The sequence below is a fragment of the Pieris brassicae genome, chromosome 1 (assembly GCF_905147105.1).
Source record: "Pieris brassicae chromosome 1, ilPieBrab1.1, whole genome shotgun sequence".
In the NCBI taxonomy this organism is placed as follows: Eukaryota; Metazoa; Arthropoda; class Insecta; order Lepidoptera; family Pieridae; genus Pieris; species Pieris brassicae.
Window position 1 is genome coordinate 22,581,918 of NC_059665.1, and position 18,597 is coordinate 22,600,514.

Here is an 18,597-nt window from a genome sequence, read left to right on the forward strand (position 1 = left end):
CTTCCACCCTAACCACTCTGTTCGCGATCGTGCTTGCTGGTGAGTTTGAAACTTTTCTTATTCTTGTGCTAAAACATTTGAATGCGGTTTACGATTTACTATAGGGTTACAGATCTATGTCCAGTGACTGTGAATTAATTGTAAATATCTAAAGCGCTGATTAGAGGCACTATTTCATTAATATTAAATTTCAAACTAGACTAGTCTAGGCTGTTAAGTGGAGATGGTAGGAAAAATAATAATAACTTGACAATGTTTTAAGTAAAACCCTTTCGCTCGTTAAAACGATATAATATTCCAAAACTATCTATATATAAATGTAAAGTTATTTTTAAATGTCCAACATAATCGAAACAAAATCCTGATCCTGCGGGTTAAGGGTGATCGTAATTTAATTCTGATAAAGCGTAATTATTCTGAATAGTTAAAATTATCAAAATTATTATGTATGGTTTTCATAAATACATAAAAGTTTATATTAATTCCTTTGATTATTAAACTATTTCGGAATTTACTTATATTTTATTACATGAACGTTCTAGAATGAAAGTTCACACAAATATGATTTATAAATTCTTATAAAAATTACCTATGTTTACAGAACTTAATGTATTGACATCAATTTAATTTTAATATCTTTTAGTTTGTTTCCCAATTACGTGTATTTTTACATAACTTAATTGCTTTACCCAGTTTACAAAGATATATTAATATAATAATATCTTACGTGTTGGAGACTAAAAATTATCTCGCTGTAATATTTTTTTAATGCCCTTTTGTTTATAAGGATAAATTTATCCTTAAAGACATATTTCTACCTAGAAATAATAATTACTTGTGCAAATGGCATAGCATAGAAAGCTTATATTACTCTTTTAACCAATAAACACTTGTATATTATTCAAATCGTGACGTATACTGAAAAATTTTCATTCCATTTCAATAAAAATGCACATAAATATGCCAATATTTTAAGTGAATTTTTAGTATTATCTAAGACGTTATAGTTTCATATAAATCAAAAAATATATTAAAAGTTTTCGTTCGATACCGATACCCGTTGCACTATTTAATGTTATACATTATTTGTCTTGCAATAAAGTTTGATAAAAAAAATTGCGGTCTTCGACGGCGACGATCATATGTTACCCGGGATAAATGAAACATTCAGTCCAGTACTTTTTGTGTTTATTCGTTACAAATCAAAATACAAATCTTATTTATTTATTAAAGTTTACCACATCATACGTAATACCATGTTTACAGTACAAGCTATCTTTTCTAAAATATATGTTAATTTTGGTATACATAAATGTCACAAAAAATATAAAATAAAATACAATACCAGTACATAATTTTTGCTTCATAAAGCAAAAAAAAAAATACAACAAAAAATCGTCTTAGATATGAGATAGGCCTTCTTTTCAATTGATCAGCCTGCTACCAAATACATCCAGCTCCGGATAAGTACTGTTTAACCCGTTATAACCGCGAAGAATTCGAAAAACTATTTTTTTCATACATCGTGTATTTATAGTATATTAAAATTTGACGTTGTTAAGTATGATAAGACTTTTTAAGATTGTCGAGATATAAATAGCATATAATAGCATTTAATATGTTGTAAAAGAAAGAAAATTCTAAAACGTACAATGCTCTTACACGGAATTTTTTTATTATAGACTTAATTAATAAAGGAAAAAATTCAAAGGATGCATTCCCGTCTCGACATTATATTTTTTGTCATCAAGCCAAATATTTTTCGAGATCCCTTTGTAAGAATAAACAAAAAAGGGTCGAAATGATAAACCCTAAACATACATTAAATATGAACAAGAATTTTAATTTTAGATATTCAAATTTAAAGAAGATAATAAGAAATTAGATTTAACAATGCAACGCAGCATCTTTCTGTTTGCCGAAAACAGATACCTACAGTAATGGCTGGAAGTCCACAAACCAACTCCACAGTTCTTTTCACTAGGCATTTTATGTTCGAACTAGGCAATTGGTAGCAATGAATTATGTCCCATTACTTGCAACTGAGGTCGTGTGCTTCACTTGTGGTTTCAATGTGTGCAGTTACTACTTAATCTTACGAACCAATCTTATTAAAGAAAAGATCGAGAGTAATCATGCATTTCCACGTCAAAAATGGTGACGTGTTTCAGAAGCAGAAGGCTCTACTGTCTATGAAAAAATTTATTAAAGCAAGTGCAGTCAGAGGCCAAAAACCCTATAGAGTTGTAGCGCCACTGAATTATTTTTTCATTAGTAAAACTTAATAATAATAATCATACAAACAAATTGTGTTTTTTATGAAATAGGACATTTTAGTTTTATTTTCATCATCCTTGTGATATAAAATAGCAGTTAAATTACGAGATGACTAAAATATTTATTCAATATCAAATAATTAATAACTAAACATTAAAAGTCAAAATAATCCCACAAAGCAACAACGTACCACTTATGTGCTTCAAATAGAAATTTCTTCGTTTATAAGCCGATTCAAGTTTTTCAAAGGACATTCGACAAAAGCCTTTTTTAAGGTTTAAAATGACAATTTGAATGAAAAAGTATTTTAAACTCAATACTCGCTTATAATTCATCAGTTAGGAATCTCAAAAAAAAATTTTAACAACTTTAAAAAAGATCTAGGAGGTTTTCTCTGTTATAACTAGAGTTATATATTAGTTAAAGTTAGAAATATTTATCACGAGTTTCCTAAATCAAGGATTATCAAGTACAAAAGAACAAAATGTTGATGTTCTTAAAAACTGTCAACTGTCTTTGCATTTCACTCCATAATCACTCCCCTTATAAAACCAAGAAAACACGATAACATAAAGATACTACAGCGAATCAATTGACTGCTCATGGTGTATGACGCTTGGTTAAGGGTTTTATAGGCACAATCATATTCTTTCACTTTAGATTAATTGGGATACTAGGATTAATATTAATATTATTTCTCTATGTAAGAACTCAGGACGAGTGTTAATACAACCTCTACGTTTATATTGATTTATTTGCATTGTGTGCGGACGGTGTGCACAAACTAAAAAAAACATATGGAAGTGAAAACAAAATGCCCTTCCTGTAATTGGATGAGCGATCCGAAATAATATCATGATAATATCCTGCAGCCGATTACAATCTAGCCATTCGGTTTAGTGGAGCGTCGAACCCAAAATAAGAGCGCTTAGTGGAGATAAAACTGTGTCTGGTTTCTTGATATGTCTCAAACATAGCCTAGGTTACTGAATTTAAACAAGATTTGAACATACTGTTGCACGGTTTATGAAGAAACATAGCAAATTCAAATTCAATATAATTTATTGATTTAGGTAACACAACGTATACTTATGAAAGTCAATGAAGAAATTGATATAAAACGCTTCAAATTTTACATTTACTGCCAGTTCTTAAATCAAGGGTGTAGAACGGTAGAGAAGAACTGGCAATAAACTCTCCAACACTCTTTTTAATCGCCTAGTTTACAAAACACGGTTTTGTTTCACAAAATGTTTGTTTGTTGTTTGAGCTGCAACCATTACACCATGTTCCACATGACATCTTAAAGTAATTAATTATAATAATAATAATATATATATAAACGAAAAAACAATCAAAGATTGTCCTCTATCAGCAGTAGCCATGGTGAAATAGGAGCACGCACTTACATTCTCGTGATATCTACACGCAAATACATAGTCAAAATAACTATTATCACCGCATTCACGAATTCAATTCCGACCAGTCACCATAAGTAGCAGCCGTTCACGAGTATGACATGGCTAGCTATCTACGGGATAGCTATGACACTGAAGCTTTTTAGAAATTTATTTTATGTTTTATTTAATTATGCAAACGATTGTATAATATGTACAGTAAAATCGAAAATCAGTGACATAATAGTCCTACCTACGTATCCGGTACCGTCTTGTCACCTTACGATCTACAAATTCTTTGTTTCGAGATCTGGTTAATGTTACATTAGCAAAGTCATTAGCTCGCCCACTTTTATCTTAAAGATAGACAAAACAATATATATGAATCAAGCTGTATAAAATAACATCTACTTGTCCTAAAATAGTAGTAGTAAAAATTAAACATTAAGGAATCTAACACTGACTGTTTTAAATTTTAGGTATATATAAGGGTTAAAGAATTATATAGATTATTAATTTGGTAACGAAACCAAATTAATATATTATATATACCACAATATCCCTTAGTTGAATTAATATTTTTTTAATTAGATTTTAAGTGTTTTAAAGAAACGCCTAAATAAATAAATATTATGTAGTTTTGCACTTCTTGCATGAATTATTTTTTCCTTGCAGTGGTTGCCTAGAAGAGATCGCTAGTAATAAGGTCTCCAGTTGCCCAGTTCTTTTTATTTATTATTTTAATTTTACTGTATTTCTTGCAACTGTAAAAATATAAAATAAAAGATAAAAATTACCTATTTTTTAGGCAAAACTTGGCCCACGCTTCGGAAAATATAATATAAATAATAAATACGTTTCTATATATAATATTTAATTTAGACAAAATGTTCTAAAATAGTCAGCAGATTTTAAGTAATATTATAAAAATTATAAATCATTTTACCCATAATTTTAAATTAGAGCCCAAAACCTAATTCATCAACATCATCAGCCTCTTTATTCGGCCCATTTCTGGATGTAAGCCTCTTCCATTTTCCTCCAGTACCCTGCACCGGTCTGTCTGTATCCACTCTCTCCTTGACTCCGTCGTCCTCATAGTCGGTGGGAGGCCGCGTAGTCGTTTGTTGTGTCGAGGCGCTTATGCATAAAAGTGTAACAAACAAGCTCACGGTCGGATAAAACTCTGACATAGTATTACAGTAAATTTTGGATTTTTCTCAGCACTTAACGTATGCAAAGTAGGACGCGAATTCAAAATTTTTAAGCGTTTAAGATTGGGATCATATTACAATCGTAAAGTGCGGGATATATTTTTAGTTCACCGTTAAAAATATTTGTGTCTTAATAGTTTTTTATTCTTTATAATTAAATGCATTAAATAATCCGGTTATTATATATTAGTTATACATAGTTGTATATATATATAGTTGAGTATTCTCAAGAATAACTGGGTAAATTTTGATAAAGATTTGATTGAATTTGTTTAACAGTAGCAAATCTAATAATGAAAAGAGAAAGAAAAACTAAACAACATTTAGTTTGTCTTTAATCTTCTTTTTAAGTCTATATTATATTTTCATAAATATCTGTGCCTACTATTAAAGATATAAATTTTTTCTGTTATAGAATTTATGTATAAAGGCGTTGGCAGTTAATAAATAAATAGTCCAATCAAAAAAATAAGATCCGTATCTCATGATTATTCTGAGTGTATACTCGACCGTAGAGACAGTCTTCACCATAAACATGGGTTGCAGAAGCTCCCCAGTTCCAGTTCCTTCCGCTTGACCGTATTCAACGAAGAGCGATTCGAATCGTTAACGACCACTTTCCGTACGCATTGATTGGTGGTGCGTAGAGATGTGGGGTGTCTCTGCATCTTCTTTCGTATTTACCATGTGTTCAGAGTTGTTCAGTGCAGTTTTTGCCGCACACTATGTGAAACCAGCCTTAAAGTAAAGTATTTCCGAACCAATTCGCCTCCTTCAAGAAAGGAGCGTACTAATTCTTAAAAAATTCAATATCATTTATTCACATAGGTAACACAATGTACACTTATGAACGTCAAAAAACAAATGAAATGCTTCAAATTTTACATTTATTACTTAAAAGGCCGGCAACGCACTTGCAAGCCCATAGGCGGCGGTATCACTCAACATTAGGTGAACAATTAAAAAACGGGCGGGATCCTTTTTTTATGTAATAGCAGGCTATTATATAAAAAAACAACCTTTGACAGTTGACTTATTGCAAAAATATACTTAACATCCTCAAGCGCTGTAATGTCATTTTATTGCTACTAAACGTGTATTAGGCGAGTCATAAAATATCTTTATGATCTAAATAGGACATATGGTAGATGTCTAAAATAATAAAACTAGTGTATAAGGGTTTCCACACGTTTAAATATTTATAACCTCCACCCGACAGAATATGTATCTCAATTCTTCTAAGTAAAAATTTTCCTCGGTACAAACTTTAACTGATATATAGCTTTGGTCTCTGGTAGCATTACGATAAAGGAAAACATCGTGAGGAAACCGGCTTGCTATAGACCCAAAAACTTGACGTGAGTCAGGCACAGGAGGCTGATCTCCTTGCCTATTAGATTGACACTGAGGCCTAGACCTAAAAAGGTTGTAGCGGCACTGATTTATTTTTATAACATTTCTATCGATCGGATTTTAACAAGAATTTTTTGATAACGTCAAGTCATTAATAAATGCAATATAACGATTTATCGTTCCTTTGTGATGTGTAAATTCCCAAATCAAAAATTACAATTGTTTATTTTGTTATATAAATGTTAGTTATACGAGATTAGACTCCGTTTAATAAAATTAACCTAACAAAAGTTACATTATTAAAAGTAAAATATAGGTAAAGGAATATATTTCATCTATCTTAGCCATGGTGAAGTGTTTATTTGGAAAAACTACACAATTGAGTTCAACAAATGAAAACTAAAAATAAATAAATTTTCAGCGAAACAACAATTTCATAATAGCGTCCGATATCCAATTTAAATATTTATAAGACAATGGTTTTTGATGAATGTTAGGAATTGTGTAAATGTGGGCGTTGAAAACGAATCAGTTTTTGAAATTTCTATAATTCAGTTATGCGTTGTAGCGCGCTAGACATACTGATTAGGTTTCAACGTAATTATATTAACGTTATCATTAAAAAAAATTTTTAGGAGATAAATAAAAATAACATAAAAATAGTTGAAGTTGTACGTTATCTATTATGGAATAAAAATCTTACAGCACTCAAAATTAAAACTTCATCACCATCATCAATGGCTGTAAAACCCCTTATGGGCCACCGGGATTTCTCTTTCTGCTTGTGAGTTCAATAAATACCTTGGTCGGGACTCTATCGGCTATATTCGGTGCACCCTTAAGTTTGTTGTACTCTTCATGTTCTTCATAGAAGCGATTATGTCAAACACCGTCGTCGCTTATAGAGCCGGTCTTCGAAGAAACTTCACCTCGGAAATAAGGAGTGTATGCCCATCCTTCTAGCTAGAGGCATTGGTTACAGAACCATTTGTTAATGCTGGTTGTAGCTGAGTTATGTACAGAAAAAGCTTGGTATTTCTGAGAAGTTGCAATCGAAAGCTTAAGGACAACGTAGTAGCGATCATACTTACACTTTTTGAGAATTTTATTATGATTCCTTAAAAATCTTTTTCAAATAGGAATTTTTAGCATTACCATAATAATTTATTTAACAGGTTCTGATGGTAGAATCTTGGGGTAGTTATGAAGAGGTTGCTGATATTATTTTGTATTAATATCAGCAAAACTATGAGTGATTTTTTTTAGAGTGAAACGTATACGAAAATAACAAATACCAACAAAATGCGTTGATGGACTCGAACAATGATTGATCGTAGTAAGCCTTTATATCTGTCCATCATGTTATAGAAAAATATCAAGTTATAAAAAATACACACAGTAAAAATCATGACTTAGTTCTAACGACGTGCCTCATTTTATAAGATAGGTTTAAGACAGCATAAGGCATTCCCCGCAGCCCGCAGCACGCATTCTATAAGTGGGTTGCCGGTCTTTGAGGGAGGTTAACGCTTTTTAAAAGAAAGGATATATGACCTACAGGTATATAGATCGTATCCCCTTGCGAAAACCTCTTCTTTGATAAATATATAAGGCTCAGCTTGCTTGCGGAAAATCCGGTCAATGAAAAGTTCGTCTCTTCTTGTCCGAAACATCGCCAGGCTTAGACCCAACTTAATGGCGTAGCTGATCACCTACTTGCTTATAAAAATCAATATAAGAATCACTGAAATAAGTATTTCATACATTATTTCAATAAAAAACGAAATTAAACTATATACAATTGTACATGAATATTCAAGAGTGAGCTATTATTATCTTATATAATCTATTTCATCCCCTAGCCAATAGACAATCCCTTAATAAATATGTAATGTTGAAGCTTTGGATTAAGGCTTTCAAGGTGTTTAAACTTAAGACTTAGTAATGAATAATTCAAATATTGTTAACGTATATTACCTTGTTATTCTAAATGGATTATCCACGTATGTCTGTTGTCGGAACATTTATTAATTCTTGTTAGTTGTTTGTCCGCTTTCTAGAGGTGTATGGGGCAGACAGATGTCTGTATCACCTCGAGCCTGAGGTTCTGGTTTTCCGATATGACGATGAAGTGGATAAACAATCTAATGGAAATCGTCGATATGAAGGCACCAGTTCACAGCTAGCACTGCACCTAAACATCCCGTTTGTTAATTAATTTAATGGATTTTCTATATACGTATTTAATATTCGAACACAGAAAGTCGACGGTGTGTGTGAGGCACTGGTGGCTCACCTACGAAGGTTGAGCTGACTCAAAAAAGGTTGTAGCGCCAGTAATTATATGTTTTTTATTTCCTAAGTAAATACAGATCCATGAATCCCATGAGCATATCTATTAGCAATGCGTAAATCAAATACGTAAATAGAAAAGTATGGAAATTTTAGAACGCTTGTTTCTTGTTAAGAAGCAAAAAATAAATTAAATTTCGTTAATCGTATTTTTTTACGATTTCTTTGAACAGCTTGAGGCAGAAATGGTTTCTGAAACTTAAAAAGCTTTTTTCATACCGACAGTTAAAGTTTTGTGTAATCTTGATTGGTTCAATACTTAGAGCTTAAAGAAGTCTTTTAAGGACATTGTGAATTAGATTAGCTTTCAGAACTGATCAAGTTTTAGGATTTATTTTTAAATTATTATGATATAATAGTGATTTTTAATACGTGTAAAAATAATATTTGAACGTTTATTTTTTAGTAATATAAGTTCTGCATACGTCATACATTTGGTTTTAGGAAATATTATGATGTGTCTAAATTCCGCAGGTAGCTCAAACGTGGCACTCATTTTTATCAACTTCTATGCTCAATTCTTTTTAATCCCAAAAGTCCCTCTTATTTTAAAAAATCTTTTTAAAATCTCAGCTATATATTACGCTCCTCCAATGGATGCTTTTTGGAAGTTCCATCTCACAGCTCATCTTTCTTAGGCAATTCGTTTAGTATCTCCGCCATTATATTGTGGAATAGGCTGCCCAACGTTTGGCTACTTTCCTAACATCTTTTTAAAGTCTTCTTCATAAACATTTCTTAACCATATCCTTATTTGCTCAATAGTGATTTACGTTATTCTTTTATTTCTTAATGCATTCTTTTGTATTTATGAGCTCATCGCAATTCATGAACCTTTGAGCTTTTTAGTTAGTTTTATTAATATATATTTTTTATTATTTTAGATTGTAACTCTATAATTTTTTTTATAAAATTTACTTATGCACTTCTTTCCCGATACCCATCATATTCAGTTTTTAGTTTATTTTACTTACTAGCGTTGCCGGAAAGAGTTCGCTTATTAGCGATAAGGCCGCCCGTTGCATTCCTTATATTTTTTATGTAACATGTTATTTGTTTTTGTATAAATGTAACGATCGGTGATTAAATAAATAAATAATAGTAGAAGTACTATTAACTAGAAGACGCCATAATTGTTTACGTACCTTTTAGTAAAGGAAATTATATACAGAACGAACTAATATGATATATTTTAAATAATAGGAGGCAACCTGATGTTACTCGTAAGTGATACCGCTCCGCCCATGGCCACTCAACACAGCCATTTTTCAGAAGGCTCGCAAGTGCGTTACAACTGCCTTAAGAAAAGCTCATTTGTGAAACGACGGACGTCAAGGTGATTCGAATATTCTGTTTTTTTGCCTTGACGTCCGGTAATGAAGCTCTGCTTCAGTTATTTGAGCCGGATTATTATATAATTCATAGGTAAACTTAGAAAAAAAATATTTTTACTCTCGCCTCAAGACTTAATTAATTTATGTTTAAAGGCGGTATACTTAATTAATTTTGAAACAGCAATTGACCTCAACCACTTTATGTCCCGGAAACAAATTATGAAATGAATAATAGAAAACTCTCCTCAAAGTTTGGCCTTTTTACAAGCAAATTTAATTTTAGACAAAAAAATATATTATTATGTATGCAATAGTGTAGAAAAAAAAATATATATATATATATTGATGAATATTGAATGAAGATATTGATAGAAATCAAATATATTATTATGTATCTGCTTTCAAACTAATTATATGTTAAACTTAATTTAAACAATTTTTCAGCTGTTGCACTCGTGAATTTGCTGTGTCGAGGATATAACAAAATATAGTTCCAACATATATACACACGAGAAATGCCTTTGTTTAAGTATACATGTACTATGTTTTGGGTTTTGAAAAATAGGACCGGCTGGAAGTTTTTCAACCACCGCCATACCGCAATTTCGAATTCTTTAATGTATAATAACTAGTGTACCCGACAGACGTTGTCCTGCATAATATTTCAAGTAATTAGGATATTAAACTAATTATGAAAATACCGACTACAGCGCCATCTGCCGGGCTGATTTGTGAATCTAAGCCATCATGGGCTCCACCCCAACGCATACAAAAAAAACATTCAAATCGGTCCAGCGGTTTCAGAGCAGTTCAGTGACATACACACGTACAGTAGAAAAAAAAAATATATATATATTGATGAATATTGAATGAAGATATTGATAGAAATCAGTTAATTGGTTTAGGAGTACATAGCAGACCCAAACAACCTGACGCGTAATTTATATATATTAAGATTGAATGTTAGTAAACCTAATTTAATTTGTCTTTGTCGTTACTAGGAAGAAAATTCCATTATTTTCAATTTGCCATAACTCAGTGGTTTAACTAGAAGCTAGGTAATTGTGTGAACACTAATCTAATTAAAGAAATACCTTCATGTGAGGTATCCCTTAAGGTGAGAATCCTTAAATCCCGTTTGCTTAAAAAACCCTTTCATAATTCACAATAATTTTTTTCATTGAAAAAACAACATAAATAGATATTAAAGATAAATCGAGTGTTTTTATATAACAAGAAATAAAACACTATGAAGCAGTATTTCTTAAATATTATTATAATAAGTATGTAGGCGTATCTTTTCTCAGCGTTCATAGGCCTGTCGTAAGTACCATCATACAGGTGTTGTCACCGAAAAGTTTAATTCTTAGAAGTTATAGTAGATAATAAATCGTGTAACATTATCTTCAGGAGAATTCAATCAAAGTGTAACACGAGCCTGAGCAATGACTCACGGTTCATGGGCCCTTGTTATTCTGGTGATATGAAAAAGTTTCTCATTTCTCATCGAACACGTATCGTAATTCATAATAAGATGTTAGTGTGCTCAGATACCGCCATACACTTCTCAAATAATGTATACTAGAAAATACAGTTCTAGGCTTAAACAAATGTGACAAACTTAGGAACAACTGATAGATTCTTTTACCTGTACTGTTAATACCTTTTAAGATATCTTTTAAGATACCTAGCAATCGGAATCGTTCGATAATTAAAACTTTGCCATTGCAATTAATAAAAATAAATATATTTTTGTTGTTGGTAGATAGTAAAATGTTTTAGTGTTACTAGACTTAATGTCCTATAACCCTTAGATAGGGCAGAAGGCGTCCACAGTGAGTCTCCATCGCGTTCGGTCTTGAGCCTCGTGATTCAGCTCGCTCCAAGTCTTTCCGGCTCTCTTTGCCTCGTCCGCAACTGTTCGGTGCCAGGTTTGTTTGGGACGGCCACGCTTCCACTTTCCGCGGATTCCAATCAAGCGCCTGCTTGGGAATATGATTGAGATCCCTTCGGAGTTTATGGCCTATCCAACTCCATTTGCGTCGCTTGATCTGCTGGCTGATCGGGGTTTCTCGACAGCGCTCCCAAAGTTGCTCGTTAGAGATCTTTTCAGGCCAGTAGATGTTCAGAATACGGCGAAGACAGCGGTTAACGAAGACTTGCAGTCGGTGCGAGATGTGTTTGGTGACCTTCCACGTTTCACACCCATAGAGCAGCACAGATTTGACGTTGAATCCGAATATTTTAACCTTGATTCGACGCGTTAACATCCGTGACTGCCATATAGGCCGTAGTTGTGCAAAGGTTTTTTGATTTAGACACTAGAAAAAAAACAACGTCAATCTGTCAACTTAACTTACTTACAAATAGTTTAAATACATTTTTAAAATACATTCGAATAACAAATTTCAATTTTACTTAACACGAGCTAATTTAACATAGATAAGTGCAAGTAATTCTGGATTTTATATTAGATTAAACACAATAAAGATAAAAGCGTTCCCAAGGGACATATACTATGTACAATTTTAATGAACAATCAGACTTACTTTTACAATCCTTAGAATAAACTCGTGAGTCGTAATATCTTAGCTGTTGTAATGAAATGAATAGTTCTAAGGTAAATTCTAGAGATACAAACACTGTTTTATCATCGTATTTGTTCACATAATTTATTTCTTGTCCCTGGACACAAAATATAGTTAGTATATTTTATTAAATTAACGCAATTGTATCGATCCACCTAATTATTATGTACTTGTTTATATGGACCTAAAGATATTTTTGATTGGCGTACAAAGTTGTTTCATATTTAGTACATAATTAGTTATAAACTATAAATCTTCTCAATTAATAAAATATATATATATATATATATATAATTATTATCTATAACATTTGAGATTCGACGAACATTTGATCAATATTTATTGATATCTGTGGTTATCATATTGTTACGAGCTCGGGGATCGGATAGAAAATGCCGTGGATTTTTTCAAGGGTTTATTTCTTGATAGATCAATGAGGAATTTATAGGCACAAATTAATTGCAGAGATGCACTAATAACACACAAAAACACAATCACTTATTACTTCACTTATGCACACTTCACACAGTACTTTATCGCTTCGGTGTTTCTCTCTTGTTATCGCATTCCAAACTAATGGTGACTAGTCGCGTTTCGGCTCGCTTATATATCCCTGGGAATAATTCTAAACAATATTCGAGAACTTTCTAGGCGGGCTTGCTACTGAGTAGCGATTGCACAATTCTAGAACGTCCGCACTCTTTGTCTCTTTCGCACGTTGCTCCGTCCTTCCGTCTAGAGTGCTCAGTTTAGTTTCGAGAAAGTTCCAATCTCCTCTCTCTCTCTCTCGTATGATTTCGTCCTTGTCTCACACCTAGAAAGTTTGGTCTAGAATATTCCTTCATCAAAGGGGTATAACTAGGCCTGAAAACGCCTGAAAACGGGTCTCCTGAAAACTGCACCACTCGACTGCACATGTTCTGAAACGGACTGAAAAAATGTTTCAGCTTCCTGAAAACTATGGTAACATTATGGAAATTACAATTAACTGATATGTGATTGAGCCTGTCCTGAAACGGTCAGAAATCATATTCTAGCCTGCTGAAAAGTTCTCTAACTAGTAGAAAAATCTAGAAACATTGCAGTCGACCCGTCTTCGTAACAATATAAAGGCGTCTATATCCTGATTCTTTCATTGACGATTTTTCTTTATAGGCAGACGATTAGGCTAATGTGTCCATCTCTGTACGAGGATATTTTAAAGCTCATTATAACAATAAAATAACCTATTTTTACATTCGAGTCTTTATCAACCAGCAACCAACGCGACGCCCACATTAGACTTCTCAATAAAGGCATTTAAAAATACACTAGACTAATTGATGGTTCCTGCAACAGTATCTGAAAACACGTGGTTCCTTATAATAGCATCATTTGTCTTCAGGACAGGACATGTGTAAGGAATAAAATCCTCATTCAATTTAAAAGAAGTTTTCAACAAAGAGGGATAAAGCAAGATAATGATAGTGTTTTATTATCTCTAATTATAATGTAGACAGCAGTGTTGGTCCAGCAGTTTCAGCGTGCGACTCTCATCCCTGAGGTTGTAGGTTCGATCCCCGACTGTGCTCCGGACTTTCTTTCTATGTGAGCATTTAACATTCCCTCGAACGGTGAAGGAAAACATCCTGATGTAACCGGCTTGCCTCAGATCCAAAAAGTCGATGGCATGTGTCAGGTTCAGAAGGCTGATTATCTACTTACCTTTAGACAAATGATCATTAAACAGATCTGAGATAAGATCAAATTCAGAGCTTAAAAGCCTTGTAGCGCCACTGATTTATTTTATTTTTAATTATAATGTAGATTTTGGTCATATTAAAATAGATTCAGGACAAAATTTAAATTAGTTTAAAGTTTTACATGAAATGTATTTAAGCTATATTAGAATCACTATATATTTAGGTCATATACTTTAATTCAGTCAAAAATAGTACTATGATATGGTATTTAACTTTTGTTGATTAAAAGCATTTTTTAATCATATAAGAATTACATCAAACTACAAAATGCCAACAAAAGTATTTATTACAACATTTTAGGTTAATCTATGATTTTGGAGTATTTTATAAAATATAAAATCAAAGTAGTGGCCTAAATTATCTATACAATTGTGCCATTTTGATGGCAGCTTGTTTTTTTCTTTCCTGTAGAAGTTTCCTGGATGAAGATGAAGTCAGTAAAAGCGTTTTGTTCGGATATTGAATTTTCAACCATTTAAAAACATTCATTTTATCTATGGTAACAATAACTACCAAAAATTTCACAAAAAAACAAATGACTGAATTTGAATTAAAATTAACTACTTTCGAATAAATATTATTTGAATTTCGAATAGCGTGCCTATCCACAGATATTCCAAGGTTGAAATTCTGGTTATAGAATCTCCGTTTACATAGGTCTCGCAGAGACATATTTATTATCTACGCCAAATATGGAACTCATAGCTATAAAATAATCCATTTTGAATGCATTAATATCACAATAAACTAATTTGTGTCCTCAGGGGCCACATTCACCCAAGCCCAAACAAAAGAAAATAAGATCCATGGCTTGGATCTACTTCGTCTACTATCGGAGAAGCCGTGGCTACTCCACAATCGATGGGTGCCTCGTGACCAAGATGTTGGGTACAGGAATCAAGATTTCAATGACGACAGCTTTGAAGATGAGTTAAGGTAGCTTATTTTTGTTTAAATTTTATTATACATAATTACTTTTTTTAATTGTTTAATATATAAGAAACCTTCATAGACCGAAACTATCCCAGTGTGGTACTTACGATAGTGAAGTTTTCACTCACAAATTTATTAATACGTTCCGACAAAAGTAAACTCCGTAAGTTTTCCGGCTCAGGGCGCATCTTGAACCTTCCTGTAAGACTCTAATGCCGTGTTTCCCAACGTGACAAGCTTTACGTGACAATCAGTAATGATAATATACAAAAATCAAACTCAAAATAACTTTATTCATATATGTAACCAAGTACAATTATGAACGTCAACATAAAAGATGTTAAATTGATTCATTCTTATGGAGCATGGTTGGTCGTACGCTTAGATTAGTTCCCGATCGAGTATTATGGTAAAAGTCATCATTTTTAAAATCGTTTATATTCTGTACATACAACAAGGCTTTAAGAATATATTGACCAGATAGTGTGATAATATTTAATTCCTTAACTTATTCCGTACTCAGGGCAACACAACCAATACCCCAAACACCCCGCTTCTGCAGCATAAATATGGATTGAACCCCATACCCCAACCGTACGATATGCATAATAGTATCTATTATTAAGAAAAACACGTTTTGAACGGATTCGCGTGCTTATATAACGCTGAAAAGCACGTGAAACGTCGGAAACAAATTAAAATTTAGAATTATGTTAATAATTATAAGTTTTTACTAACAATAGCTTTAATCCGTTCAAGAAGTGTTTTTCTTAATGTGTAAAAGCTATTTTAACAAAAGACAATACTATTATATCAATATTATTTTCACATTTGAACAGTGGTGAGCAGTACTGACTTAATGGCTCAAGCGTGCGAATCGCAACACTAATATTGTTATTCTATATACGCAATTAACACATTCCTACGGTGGTAAACATCGCGAGTGTTCTGTCATGGGTTTTATAGGCTTAGACTTAAGTTATGTTTATTTTACAATATCGCTTTACCCATTCATTAATTCATCATCAAATACTTCCTAGGTAGGTAAAAGTGTCATGTGTATCTGTGCATATGTCTCAGGTCCACCTCGGAGAAGCGGTCTGCGGTGGCCACGGCGCTGAACGGGCGCAGACGCCGGCAGCCCACGCCTTCGCTCGGTAAGGCAGTCGCGCCGTATGTCGGCGTCGGTAAGCAGCGTCGATGCGGCAATTTCATGGTTTACGATGATATTATGGTTTAATAAATAAAGTAAGAGTATGTAAAGCTTTTGATTTGAAAAGGAACGAAAGACAAATTTGTCGATTTTTCTCTTCGATCTTAATTAGACGTGAATGATCCTTGTTTAAATATAATTATATGCAACATTTACAATTTAGTTACCTTAACGAAGCGACGATATTGCTGCCTCTTTTTAAGCATAGATACCTCATCCTATTTAGAAGTGCGAAACATAAATTGTTTTGCCGATAATCAAACACAGGAAATCCATAGTTTACGTTATCGCCCAAAAATTGCTGCAATAACATTTAAAATGTAATATATTATGTTCTCGTATATACTATTTACAAATTCAAGTTAAATCAAAGCGTTGTACACAGAAAACAGAATAGACATTTATAAATGTCGTGTATATCAAGTTACTCCTAAATAACTTCTGTAATGACGTGTCCCGGACAAAGCTATGCACGCTTTGTAACTTTACACCAACGTACAATATCGAATGGAGCAACTGTAACAATGTTACTAGGATTCATTTTGAGTCTGTCCCATTTCTGGCAATTTTCTTACATCGGAATATCTAGGAAATCGAAAATAAAACTTTAACAGTTCAGTTGTTGGTTTCTTAAGACTAAAATATTTTTTAATCATAATTGGTAATTAGCGATAGCCAACTCTAGCTACTTCTTATTTTGTGTGTCTTGACGTGAAGAAAAACAAGTGTTCGGGAAAATGCTCAAGAAACCGATTAGGACCAACTTATTTATAGAATCGAACCGGAACGTATAATCAGTCGTTAACTAATCGGCCATTAAATTTTTAAGTTGAGTTTTACCGTTTTAACATTGAACGATATATTCTTCATATTATACCTACTTCTAATAATGAAATAACGTTTCTATATTAAAATTAAGTCAATGTTAATAGGCTTTAAATGTTCATTCATAAGCGTTCAATAAACTCTGACCATAGAAGCACCAAATTTAGACATAAATCATATTAAAATTAAACATTTATTTGAAATAATTTTGAAGGAATATTTTTAGATTCAGTTACTTTTTGACGACGTTTATACTAGTAAGGTAATGTTTAAGATTTTTCTAAATTAATCTAATTTTTTTTTTATGTAATGCCACTTTATCCTTCAGTAACTTAGTAACTTAAACTTATTTTTTTTTGCCTTCTGGTATTGAGCGTGTCCATGTTTCCAACACTTAAGATCAGACGTTTGCCGATTTCGTGTATTCTTTTAGGTACGCATAAAATTAACAATTCATATAAAACGTAAAATTTTACATTGACCACAAAGCAAAAATTCCCCAGGTGTACTTAACGATGTGGGTTCATTCTTCGACTCGCTCAGAGACAACCTGGAGACGCTGGCGTCACTGTCACCAGAACAAAGGTCTACGCTATTCCAGGAGCCACCAACAGTAGTGCACGCGCCTTCATCTGGTAAGGATTTTTGATCTCCGAAATGTGATTCGCATCAAACACTCTTCGGTACTCCAGCCATCTTCGATACAAAATCTTGTGGTTGATCCCAATATAGTATTAGGCGATATCTGTATATGTAAATACTACTAAATGGGTCCCTCCAAACTAAGAATAGCAGTTGTAATAAAAGAAGTAAGTCTGGGCCTCCCTTTCTGTATCTGCTTCATGATCATTTGTCTAATAGGCAAGTAGGTGATCGACCTCTTGTACTTGACACGTTGTCGACTGTTAGGGTCTGAGGCTAGCAGGTTTCCTCACATTTTTCTTTACCGTTCGAGCGAATGCTAAGTGCTCACATAGAAAGAAAGTCCATCGGCGCACAGCTGGGAAAAACGCATACTTTAAGCAGTATTTATACAGGATTTTCACAAATATTCTTTATAAGTTATACTCAGCATTATTATTAGATTACTTATAATCTTATGTAAATGAAACAGACGCAGCTAAGTTCTAAAAAAACCTTTCCGTTTGCTCGTTTTATGCAAAATATCCAATTATACTTCAATATATCATAGTATATGAAAAAGGGGAGTTATTTAACATGTTTTGGCTTTTAAGTACTGTCATTCAAAACCCTGATCTGCATACACTTTGACGTACGAAGGCATCATTGTGACGAGGAAAACCCAGTTCATTGTTTATCGATATTAAAGGTTATGATTTATAGCTTAATAAATATGTTTATAGGTTGT

General features: G+C 32.7%; 1 protein-coding gene across 1 annotated transcript in view; it reads left to right on the forward strand.

Annotated features, from left to right (window-relative positions):
- LOC123706802 overlaps positions 1 to 18,597 on the forward strand; it is a 28,631-nt gene that overhangs the window by 6,988 nt on the left and 3,046 nt on the right. Inside the window, exons 3-5 of the mRNA XM_045656254.1 lie at positions 15,022 to 15,193; positions 16,271 to 16,377; positions 17,732 to 17,863. Of these exons, the coding sequence (XP_045512210.1) occupies positions 15,022 to 15,193; positions 16,271 to 16,377; positions 17,732 to 17,863 (411 nt within the window). The remainder of the gene's footprint in view (positions 1 to 15,021; positions 15,194 to 16,270; positions 16,378 to 17,731; positions 17,864 to 18,597) is intronic.